The sequence below is a fragment of the Perognathus longimembris genome, chromosome 1 (genome assembly GCF_023159225.1).
Source record: "Perognathus longimembris pacificus isolate PPM17 chromosome 1, ASM2315922v1, whole genome shotgun sequence".
NCBI lineage: Eukaryota > Metazoa > Chordata > Mammalia > Rodentia > Heteromyidae > Perognathus > Perognathus longimembris.
Window position 1 is genome coordinate 36,066,459 of NC_063161.1, and position 12,577 is coordinate 36,079,035.

Below are 12,577 nucleotides of genomic sequence, written 5' to 3' on the forward strand. Positions count from 1 at the left end.
CAGTGCTCAGGCCCTGAGTCCAAGGCCCAGGACTGGCCAAAAAAAAAAAAAAGAAAATGAATCCATTCCTTAATAAATCCATTTTTAAAGGCAACAGATGTGAATGTTAAATGCTATCAAGAAGGAGAAGGAGGAGAGGAGGAGGAAGAGGGGGAAAGGAAGAGGAGGGGAGGAGGAGAAAGAGAAGGAGAAGAAGACGCTGCTGCTGCTACCTTCTTGTCAGACTTGACTTGACCCATAGGCATTGCATCTGTGAGCTCCATCCATAATCTCTCCCTCAATATCTTCATCATGACCACAGCTTCCTCTCTACCCACGATACCTCTTTCAAGTTCCATATTCCTAGTCACTTCTTTTTGGACATGTCATCTGAATATTCAGTTGATACCTCAAAGTTAAAACTAAACATCTTTTCCCCAGAAAACCACATTTTCTTCCAACATCCTTATGTGAGTAGAACCAGAGCTCTTCACTTCACTGAGATTTGGAAACTGGGCATGAACAACTTCTGCCCAGTGCTGTCTACATCTTATCAGATGCTGTATAATCAGCATAAAGATTAAACAAGCTCTGACCTCCAGAATCTCATGTCTCATAAGGAGACAGTAATCGAAAGAAAATGACAATGCAAAGTGATAAACACTCTAGAAGATGTATTTCCATAAGCCTAAGGCAGTATAAAGACAGGATCATCTAAGTATCTTAGACCTCATTAATTCATCCTACCAATCTTTGCTGAAATCTTACTGTTCTCTGAGCCTCGAGGTAAAAGCCACAATAAAGTGCAATTTTGAAAAACACAGATTTCTTCTCTCACAAAACTACTTGGGGAGAGTGGCAACAAACAAGTGGGTAAATAAACAGATAATTTCAGTCAGGAATAACTTTCAAAGCCTCTGTGAACAACACAGAGGCCCAGCTGAGAGGGTGGGTGCTGTCTGCTGCCAAAAGAACAGGTTTTCATATCAAAGAATGAAAGGCACAAAGGTGCAAATAACCTCAGCCCCTAGCAGTGACCCTAAGCTTTATAAACAGCATGTGTCTCAGTGTGACAGGGATTATTTCAGATGGGTGGTTGGGAAGGCCTTGCACTGAGATCCCACAAAAAGATTTTAGGGCAGAAGACATTCAAAGGCACAGCTCTGAGACAAGAATAAAGGAGAAAATAGGACTGGGGTGGGAAAGGCTTGCAAACAAGAAGTGCCTGGTGCTGGGGTAAGGGAGACCACCAAATCCTGAGAGGGAAGAATCTCAGCAGTTTGGAGACAGAAACACCTGGCTTTTGAAAGAAAATAAAGGAATGCTCAGTACGGAGTGGTGAGAGGTGGCAAAGGCCAAGTTAAAGACATAGCATGTACAGACACATGGCATTCTGGAAAGGTCCAGCTTTTTAAAGAAGAAAATGAAAAAGTCATTGTTCAATGTGGCTTTGTCTGAAAGTGTAATGGGATTGATGGGACTGGTGTAAGAGTTTGGAATTGAATTACAAAGAGCAGATGCAATTGATGGTGTTGAAGGTCATTCTGTAACCATTAAAGATTCAAAACAGGAAAGAGACATCATACAAGCAGAGATGTTTTTCTCTAAGTTCTGTGGATTTATTTGTTAGTTTATTTTGGCTTTGTTTTATGTTGGGGGATGGCAGTATGGGTTTGAGCTTGCTAGGTGAGTGCTCTTCATTGGAATCACACTCTAGCTCTGGGCCAAGACCAGTGTGGAATAACTGATACCAAATGTCTCCACAGCTCAGTGAAGCATTCTGTTTAATGCTACGTTTCCTGGAGAGGTTTCAGCCCATGATGCTACCATAGGAGAAGCTAGTGGGAGATACCTACGAATTACCTTATCAACCATGAGGAAGTTCTCCAATTTCTCTCCATTTTCACAGGTGACTTCACCAACCTCTCTTACGGCTCTGGGCAGGATCTCTTGCACTTCCTGGGCAATCATTCCTATATACAAAACACTCCAACAGATTTAATCAGGAAAAGACCTCTGAGGAGAAAATTCTCACATGATTTATTCCTTCAGAATGAAACGCTGACAGCCACAGGACACACATCTTTGGAAAAAGATGCTCATCCCTTCTAAGCTCTTCTTTTCTCTAACTCTAAAATGCATTTGAAGCAAAAAAGGAGCTTTGAGCCAAGACTCACTATAGAATTAAAAGCAGAAACATTGTGTGTTCTAGAGGAGACAAAGGGGAGAATACATTAGAGAATCTCAGGATCACAGTGCAAAGTCAGCCCAGGCAGAAAAGTCCCCATGAGACTCTTATCTCCAATTAACCACTCAAAAACCAGAAGTGGTGCTGTGGCTCAAGTGGTAGAGCACTAGCCTTGAGCACAAACAGGTTCAGAGACAGCATCCAGGACCCGAGTTCAAGGCCCACAACTGACAGAAAAACAAAGAACAAAACAAAACTTAGAGATCATAAAAGTAAAAAAAGACTCTACCAAATGTCAAAAAAGTTAGTAAATACCTTAAAATTCCTGTACATAGACAAAAGACTCAAGCATTAACTTGATTTCCTTTTTTCTCCTATAGGAGGCTCTTGCCCCTAAACTTTCCTTCTCTTTATGTTTTCCTAAACTGGAGAATAAGCATCACTCTCTGGCTCTTTCTCTCTTACCCAGACCCACCTGCCCTTCCACCTGTTTCCATCCTGGCATCCTGTCGAGTGTTGTCATCACACAGGCAAAGCTACCATCAGCCCTGGAGCCCTCATCTCATATAGCAAGAAGATGCTCAGTAAAAGAAAGCATACATTCAATACACTGCCAAGACTTGGAGTGCAGGGGTGAGGACACTAAGTAAAGATGGCCTAGAAATTCTTTAACCTGTCCAGTTCTAGTGACTCCAGGTTTCATTGAGGATGCATTCGATCTACACGGTTTTGTCAAATGCCATAGCACACCTTAAAATAAATAAGGAAGTCAAATTTTGGTAGCTGATAGCAGAAAAATAAAAGGGGAAATTATGTGTTACCTGTTTGATGGGCAGTGTTTATTCCCATTGCAGATGCAAATTCAGGTTTGTAATCATATTCAACAATCCTCATCTGGGCTATTCTTCTCAGCTGTTCATTTGTGTCAACCTAGTTTAATTAAAGAAGAGAGATTTCACCCATCTAGATATTTGCTATTCAGATGAATGCCCAGAGAGACACAGAGAGATTAGGACAGTGACAAAAAAAACTGTTACTTCTCTTCTCTCTCTTTTTTTTAATGTACTGGTGTTTAAACTCAGGGCTAGTTACTCAGGAGGCTGAGAACTGAGCATTGCAGTTCAAAGTTAGCAGGAAAGTCCATGAGACCCTTATCTCCAGTTAACTACCAGATAACCTTAAGTGGCGCCGAGTAGTAGAATGTTAGCCATAAGTGAAAAACTCAGAGACAGTGCCCAGGCCTTGAGTTAAAGCCCCATGGCAGAGAAAGAGAAAGAAAAGAGAGAGAGAGAGAGAGAGAGAGAGAGAGAGAGAGAGAGAGAGATTGAGAGAGGAAGCAAGCAGTGCTTGGTTTAAGGACCAGCCTTTAAATGTTGATGAGCCTTTTATTATTAAATTGCTTGTGGACATATTGCTGGAGAAATTTTCTTGGAATAGATTGTAAGCCTAGATTATCTAACTACTGATATTTTGGGACCCGGACCTCTGTCTCTGCTAGAAAGCTACCTCCCTGCAGGTCTGGTTGATGAAGGCATCTTTGTCTGAGATCCCTGCTTTTTTACTTAACACTGTCCCACTGTCACTATAAAGCTCTTAACAAGAACAGAAATCCCCTCACTCCTCCCAGGAAAATGATAACCATCCAGACAATAGACTGAATTTCCTCTAAAACTAAATTTTTTTTGAACTACAGCTTTTTCCAGAAGCTGAGATTGGGAGTATTGTGGTTTAAGGACAGCCCAGACAAAAAGTTAGTGAGACCCCAGTAAAACACTAGGCTCAGTGGCATGTATGCCCGTCTATTCTACCAATGCAGGAAGTGAAAGTAGGCGGATCCCTGTCTAGGTTGGTCTAAGAAAGAAGTGAGACCTATGTGAAAATAGCAAAAGCAACAAGAGCAGAGGATGCAGCTCAGAGAGTAGAGCAAATCTAAGATCTGGAGGTCAAACCCAGTTCACATAAATGAATGAATGCATTCTTCATTCCTGAGGCTAAAGTTTGTGTCTTTTTCATTGCTGGGTCTGCACAGTTTCTACCAGACTATGACAAAACCGTCAGTGAAGAACAAGGGAATTGAAAGAAGGAAGGTTGTGAAATGGCAGGACAATTCCTAAAAGAAGTAAACAAAACTCAGTCAGGAGCCAAGACCAGCCTAGGACTACAGGGTCCTATCCAGTTTCTCACCCTGAGACCCCTGGAAGTTGTTCACCCTTTCCCTTACCCCTTTGTCTTCTGCACAACCTACATGAGCCCCCATCAGAGGACAAAATGGAGGCAGGCTCAGGTCTGCCCTCCAGGTGGAGAGCAGAGGAGCTGTGTTTCATGCAGCTGCCCATTCCTTCAAGATAGAAAATGCCCCTGGGTTTCTAAGTGGAATCTTTTTTTTTTTTTTGGCCAGTCCTGGGCCTTGAACTCCAGGCCTGAGCACTGTCCCTGGCTTCTTTTTGCTCAAGGCTAGAACTCTTCCACTTGAGCCACAGAGCCACTTCTGGTCATTTTCTACATATGTGGTGCTGAGGAACCGAATCCATGGCTTCATGTATACATGACAAGCACTCTTGCCACTAGGCCATATTCCCAGCTTCTAAGTGGAATCTTGACTACAATTTTCCCCCCAAACATTGTTAAATATAGCAAATAGATTCTCTAGTACTATTGCCACAATTCTTACTGTGGTTTGGACGCAATTCCTCAAAAGCTCAACTGTCAAGGCTTGGTCTAGCTGGTGGATGCAACCATTGAGAAGGGATTAGATAACGATAGCATCCACCTCATCAATGGACTCATCCTCAGAGATTCATAATTCAATGCCATGACTGGGAGCTGGTGGACAATAGTGCATGGTTGAAGGATATAGGTCACTCAGGGCATATCTTTGAAGGGCATCATGTCCCAGGTCCCTTCCTGTTTTGTTCTGTTTCCAGGGTATCATGAAGTGAGCAGCTCTGTGCCACTACCCTATCTTCCAAGATGTTTCTGACATGCCTCAAGCCTAAAAGCAACAGAGCCAGCAGACCAAGGACTAAAACTGTGATCCAAAATAAATCTTTCCACTAGGAATTCGTGGCTCACACCTGCAGTCCTAAGTACCTATGAGGTTGGAATCTGAAGGATCGTGATTTGAGGCCAGTCTGGACATAAAAGCCTGCTAGACTACATCTCCAAAGTAACCAGCAAAAATCCCTTGACAGGGGTGAAATTAAGATAAAAATTTCCTGATTCACAGGCAACAAAACAGAAAGAAGTATCAAACACCTCTGAAATAATATCCTAGCTACTGGACTCGAGATAAACCACCAGCCTCCTAACTCTAGTCAGATTCTCTTTATTCCTTCAGGCTGCTATAAACCAGAAGGGGATAGAAGAACTTCATATCTAGAGCCTGAATTGGGATGACATGCTATTTCTATGGAGAAAGCTTTCTAGGAGGAAATAGAAGTTCCAGTGAAGCTTATTTACAAAAATTTATTTTGTGCAAAGCAAGGCAAAATTCAGAAGACTTTGAGCATAGCTGGCAGGGCTGTGAGAGTGCACTCTGCCTGTTTAGCCCTCTGACATGGGGGAGAGTGGCGGGCAGGGTGAAGTCCTTTGCAAGGGTATCTTTGAAGTGGTGTGTTCTGAAATGCAGACAGTCTCGCTCAGGAATTCAAAGGCTCGATATCTAGGGCTAATATTTGGAAATACATGTGAGAACTTTCAAGTCCTGAATTTTCATTCAGCTAGAGGAGGAACTACTTAGCTCCTTCAGCTCAAGCTGCAGCTTTGCAAGCACTAGAAAACTCCACAGTTACAACGGTCCTTTGGAATTCTCTCAGCAGAGGAAGACATTCCTTGGCTGGTTCAGAAACGCCAGTGGAGATTTGCACAGAGAAAGGAATGCAGTCTGGAGGAAGGGCCAATGATTAACAGATTGGGTCTCCTGTTAGCTAAAAGAAGAAAGAAAGGAGAAGAGGAGGCAGTGATGGATGGGTAAAAACACAACAGCCTCACAAATGCTTCCTGGAGAAAGAGGGGACTTGGGGGGAAGCCATGGTAAAGAGCCAAAACCAGGAAGTGTGCTGGCTAAGTGATCAGAATCTTCATCCCAAATCAGACTGGCATGCATAGCAGTTGTGACTTTCCACAATGATTCTGTACAAATCTCAACTGGTGGGGGGAAAAAAAAGACGCAGAAGTCAGGCAGACGGGCACATTTCCATTTTAGAGATGAAGACCTAGAGTTCAGCCAGGGTAAGCATTTTGTATAGGGTTGCTTTGCTCAGGGGAGCCCCAAATAAAAAAGTGGTTTCCTGATAGCTAGGCCTGATTTTGATTTCAACCTGGCACTGCCTCTGCACAATGGGTAAAGTCTTTGCCCAGACCTAGAGGGCCAGAGGACGGATGGAGTAATGCTGAGCCTGGGGAGCTTCACAAAGATTATTCATGGAGAAGACAATGGCCAGCTGGTCCAGGGCCAAGGTCCCTGGGATACGAGGGTGGAGAGATCCCAGGTGAAATACAATGTGCAGCTGCACTAAAGCAGTGTGCAGATAAGCAGTGGAATTGAGAAGAAGAAGCAGGCTCCAGCAGCCTGTGGGAAATCACCCTGAGACTTGCTATGTGTGAAGCCAATGATAAGCTGCCAATGCCCACTGTGCTAGGTAAGTAAGTCCATTCTCTGAGGGTAGGAAATGCTTTCCAATCTCAGCAGAGATGCCCAACAGCTCCAGCAGTCATCATTTGTACGTAGTATGTCTGTCATGCACCAACAAGAGACATAGAAAGAAGCCCAATCTAAACCATCAGAGGCCAGGAGCCTCTGGGTGACCCCCAAGCTCACCTCGTGGATATTCTGTTTCACCCGGCTGTCAGAGGGATGCATGATTGTCCCCATCATTTTCAAGTTGCCACAGACAACCAAGGCTTCATCCGGTGTGTCTGTGTTTATCCCTACTCGACCATGACAGACAACAGATTCTGGAACTTGTCCTCGCTGCCATAATGCATCACTGTCATTTTCAAACTGCCCAGGGTTAGAGGCCTGGAAGAATACATAAACATATTGCCATTAAAGTTACAGTAACAGGAGTAGTGATCAGTTGGGTTCAGAGCAAAGCAAAACAGAATGTTTTCTCACACAAGATTCCTATACTGGGTAGGAGATCCTACCATGTCTGTATAACTCTGGTGCTGACAATAATAGCAGCTCTCTATGCTATGTATGGTTTAAGACATCCAATCGCTACTATATTGCCCTGGTACTGAGAATGTGTTTGGTTCTACTAGGTGGATGATATGAAAACAAAAGAAAGTTAAAAATAATTCTCTTTTCAGAATGATAATAAAAACAACAACAATAATGATAATTTAATTCCAAACATTACATCAGGAAATTTCGGTATTTTTAAAGCTCAAATAAATAACACCTTGCCTTAATTTATACTTTAAGATCCCTTATAGTCTCAAAGCACTCATTTTTATGATTTCACATGCAGTTAGCAAGCGAATGATAATATAAATGCATTTAAGGGCTGGGAATGTGGTTTAGTGGTAGAGTGCTTACCTAGGCAAGCATGAAGCCCTGGGTTCGATTCCTCAGTACCACATACACAGAAAAGGCCAGAAGAGGGGCTGGGGATATGGCCTAGTGGCAAGAGTGCTTGCCTCGTATACATGAGGCCCTAGGTTCGATTCCCCAGCACCACATATACAGAAAATGGCCAGAAGTGGCACTGTGGCTCAAGTGGCAGAGTGCTAGCCTTGAGCAAGAAGAAGCCAGGGACAGTGCTCAGGCCCTGAGTCCAAGTCCCAGGACTGGCCAAAAAAAAAAAGAAAAGGCCAGAAGAGGCACTGCTGTTCAAGTGGTAGAGTGCTAGCCTTGAGCAAAAGAAGCTCAGGGACAGTGCCCAGGCTCTGAGTTCAAGCCCCAGGACAGATAGATAGATGATAGATAGATAGATAGATAGATAGATAGATAGATAGATAGATAGATGTACGTATATGTATATATGTATGTATTTATATACATATACATTTAATTTACCCTCAACTATTCCCTAAACACAGACAGCACTAAAAGAAGACTAACAATAGCTATGTTTTGTGTGCTAATTCACACTACAATTCTTTGATTGACGTAGGGTATCTACATTTTATTGACATGAACATTCTAAAATGATAAAGAAATTGTCTAAGAACACATGTCTAATAAGTTCTAGAGGTAGAACTGTATTTTCTCTGGCGATTCAGTAATGACTTTAACTTTGCCTGGTTAATGGTGTTGCCTAAACATAGCCAGAGCAGTCTTCAAAAACTAGTAAGCCAGTTGAAGTGCTGAAGGTTATACTCTTAAATACAATTCTTTGCCAAAGAACTTCCCACTGTTCTACCTTCCTTCCTCCCTGCTTCCCTTTTAACTGCCAAGTGTATTTCCAAATATCATTACATTGAGAATGCTAAATCTCTCAGAGCCCTTACCACAAAATTTATATGCTTTTAAAATGAGGACATATTCTTCTAAATGTGATTTTTTTGTATTTGGACCTCAAATCCAGACACAGTTGATTCTATGCTTGAAAGTCGGCAGGAAGCCAGGTACTTAGTGGCTCATGCCTGTAATCCTAGCTACTCAGGAGGCTGAGATCTGAGGATTGCAGTTCAAAGCCAGCCCAGGCAGAAAAGTCTGTGAGACTCTTATCCCCAACAAACTACTTAGAAAAAACCAGAAGTGGTGCTGTGTCTCAAGTGGTAGAGTACTAATCAGGGACTGTGCCCAGGCTCTTCAGTTGAAGCCCCAGGACAGGCAACAAAAACAAACAAAAAGAATCAGCAGTTATACAGTGACCTCACTTTTTGCCTTCCAAGTGTTTTATGAGACAGATACTGTGAGCTTAGCATAAGGTCTCTCTGAAGACCAGTCACAAAGGAAGAGTTTGGGAGTTCCAGGTACGGGGTAGAGGGATTATCACTGTTTTCTGTATCCTTTCTTGGTATTGTTTGAATGTTTACTCCACACATATATTGAACATTTAAAGGTCATTACAAGAAGTTACAAAGCTCAGTTCTTATCATAGTTTCAGTTAAGGAATTTCCTGGATGGGCCCAATGGCACAATTCTATAATCTCGGTTTCTCAGGAAGTGTGAATTGGGAGGCCAGACATACAAAATTTAGTAAGAGTCAAACCTCACCCCTACATCTCCCTCCATTTCAACAAATAAGCCAAACATAGGCATTGTGGCCCCCGTTTATGGCCCTAGATATTCAGGAGGTAATAGGTAGGAAAATCTCAGTCTAAGGGTGGACCGGGGTGAAATGGAGGAAGATCCTATCTATAAATACAACTAAAGCAAAAATAAATAAATAAATTCACATGTTTAACTTCCTATCTCATTCCTACCTGTTTGAACTTTGAGACACTTAAAAGATGAAACCACTAGGTCAACTACAGACAAAAGTAGTGCAAGAATTCACCTGAGCAAAGAGCCATGTGCAAGATCCCTCAAGCACCCTAAGGATGCAATGGCAAATTGGCTTTGATGCAAGTTCTTTTATGGTGAGCAATGAATGAAATTCACAAGTATGGCATAGAAAATGTTGGTATATTATGTATGAAACTGTAACCCCTTTGGTACATCACCTTACAACAACAAAGAAATGTAAAAAAAAATAATAATAAAGGAAAAAACACAATGAAGCCACTTCAGGAAAACAAAATCGAACAGTGATAGATTTTTTTTGCTAATGAGCTTTGGGATAATTAGACGGTAACTTGATACTAGAACAGATATAAGAAGACTTAATTTTTTTGGAAACAATTGCAACATTTTCACTTGCTTTTTAGCAGACAAAATCTCAAATCCCTAAAATGTATCTCACATCATTATAAAAATGGACAGTGGCTCCTTCATAAGAGGTTCTCATCAGGAATAGGAGAGATTATTGTAAGATCTGAAAACATATTTTCCTTCTCTAGAACCCATAACCTTCACAACTCAAAGAAGACTGCAATGTACCTCTTTCCAGAATTATGAATTTGTATTTATGTTTTGCCCAATGGTGGTTTCTGTATTTCAAATGCCAAAGTATTTTGTACATAGTTTCTGAGGCACTTTTTTTTTCTCAAGACTAGCACTCTGCCACTTGAGCCACAGCACCACTTCCGGCTTTTTCTATATGTGTGGTGCTGAGGAATTGAACTCAGGGCTTCATGTATACAAGGCGAGCACTTTACCACTAGGCCATATTCCCAGCCTTGAGGCACTTTTTAAAAATTATTTGTCTCATAGCCTTATATATTTAGGGAAGAACTGAAGATTCTAGTCTAAGCTATGACACCCACCAAGTGGCTGTGTGACCTTAGAGAAATCATAGCCTTTTTGTGCCAGTATCCTTCTCTGAAGAATAAAGACAATCCCGTCTTCTTTATCCATCACAAAGGGTTTTTGTGGGATTGGTTAAACATGGATGTTTTGAAAAATATTATGCTCTGCTGGCTCCCGCAGTGACCGTTTAACCTGCAGTGGTTTAACCTGCTCACTGCAACACACCTGCAGGAGTTCAAATTCCTGGAGGCTCTGTTCACCAATGCCAACAGCGCCCCCTGCAGGCCCTTTGGAATAGGAAGAAGCATCAGTAGTCATTTGAGACCTACTCTAAACCCACAATTTGTTTGCTTGGCCATTGCTTGTAGTTTTACAGCATGGCCAAAGAAAGGGTAGAAAAGCTTGACCTGAGGATGGCAGCTCTTGGGAAAGTAAGTTTTGCATCTTTTGAAAGAGTTACTAAAAATGAGAGGAGTCTGGAGATGCTGTCCATCAGTGCTATTCAAAGTGTGGCCTGCAGATTAGTGCATCTACCAGGAATTTGCTGGAAATACAACTTCTCCAGCACAGTTGACCTATTACACTGAAAACTCTGGAGGCGGGCCTAGGTGTCTATTTAGACAGGCTCTCCAGGACGTTTTGATGATAAGACTTGAGACCTACTTGCTCTTTCATTCTTTCATTCTCTCTTTTTTCTTTCCTTCCTCCCTTTCTGCCTCCTTCCTTCCTTCCTTCCTTGCTCCTTCCTTCCTTCCATCCATCCTTCCTTCCTTCCTTCCTTCCTTCCTTCCTTTTTGTGAGGCATTCTCCCTATGTAGCCCAGTCTGGCTCTGAACTCAAAAGATTCTCTTGCTTCAATCTCCCAGGTGCTGGAGTTACAAGTATGTGCTACCATGCCTGGCTCTGAAACTACTTACATATGCCAAATACTGTTGGTGCTGAATTAGCCCTGCCATCATTGAAAGAAAGCTCTGTTGAGCTCCAACTACTAACTGAAATCAACAAACAAGTTCTTTTAGGTAACTAAAAATTCATCTGACTTCCAGATAGAGAGATGTGTGTATGTGTGTGTATGGTGGGGAGGGTATGATCCAAAAGAGGCAAGAGACAATGAAAATGAGCTGATACCCAAAACAGCCCCCCTCTCTCCCCACCTTTGACATCTTTGCATATATGTGGTAACTGTTATCTCCCAGGCCACCAGGTGTTGGATTCCTACCACAGTGTGATTTGCAAAGAAGGAAAGAAGGAAATTTGGAGGGTGTGGCCATTTCTATTCTTCTGAGAAAGAAACTGGAATAATTAATTCATTTTGACAGTAAGGAAATTCCAGAGTGTCTTAGAAAAAGGCAGCCAAAAGTATAATCAATCCTCTTGCATTCAATACAGCTCTCCAAAACAGGTTTAATGAAATGTTTCAGAAGGAAGGTGGAGCCTCACCATTCCAAGGGAAATCCCCTGGGGAACTCCACTGGGAACACTCCCCAAAGCAAAGGAGTTTACTCCTTTGGGAAGTAAATCTGTTCTTTGGAGTAAATCTTAATTTTCATGAAATTGGTCAAACCCCAGCACAGGAACATAATATATTTCCAAAGTTGTTTAGATTGACAGCCTAGATGACAATTACCTGGCTCCGCTCACCATTCTCTCTTCCTGGAGAATTCTGACAAACTTGGGGTCCTGCCCACCTCCCTGGAGACCTGGATGTCATCAGTGCAACTCTCCAGCAATCACTTGGACCACATAGTACTGTGTTTCTCAACACCATTTAGAGAACTGGTTCTTAGTCCACAAAATAAATTTGGAATTGCCAAGTGCCATTTGCAGCTCTGTAGTTAATGTGCTCAGGACTTGCTGTGTTTTTAATTATTAAATTTTTCTTCCTGCCCTTTATTCAGGAGCTCAAACTAATGGAATGAGGACATGCCTTAAGAGGTCACAACTGGCTTGTAAAGTAGGCTGAGCTGTCCTGTCTCTAGCCCAATGTATACACTGTACCTGAACAGCCCCCACGGTATCGGGGACAGAAAATACACTCTGTGAACACAGCTTAAACTCAGCTATTATTCTTGGTTGGTATGTTAGATACACAGTAAAGTCTTTCCCCT

At 42.2% G+C, this 12,577-nt stretch overlaps 1 protein-coding gene across 1 annotated transcript in view; it reads right to left on the reverse strand.

Annotated features, from left to right (window-relative positions):
* The window catches only part of Myrfl (myelin regulatory factor like), an 88,197-nt gene that overhangs the window by 26,153 nt on the left and 49,467 nt on the right, over nt 1-12,577 (reverse strand). Inside the window, exons 11-13 of the mRNA XM_048340635.1 lie at nt 6,987-7,187; nt 2,989-3,097; nt 1,843-1,952 (exon numbers count right to left, since the gene is read on the reverse strand). Coding sequence (XP_048196592.1) covers nt 1,843-1,952; nt 2,989-3,097; nt 6,987-7,187 — 420 coding nt within the window. The remainder of the gene's footprint in view (nt 1-1,842; nt 1,953-2,988; nt 3,098-6,986; nt 7,188-12,577) is intronic.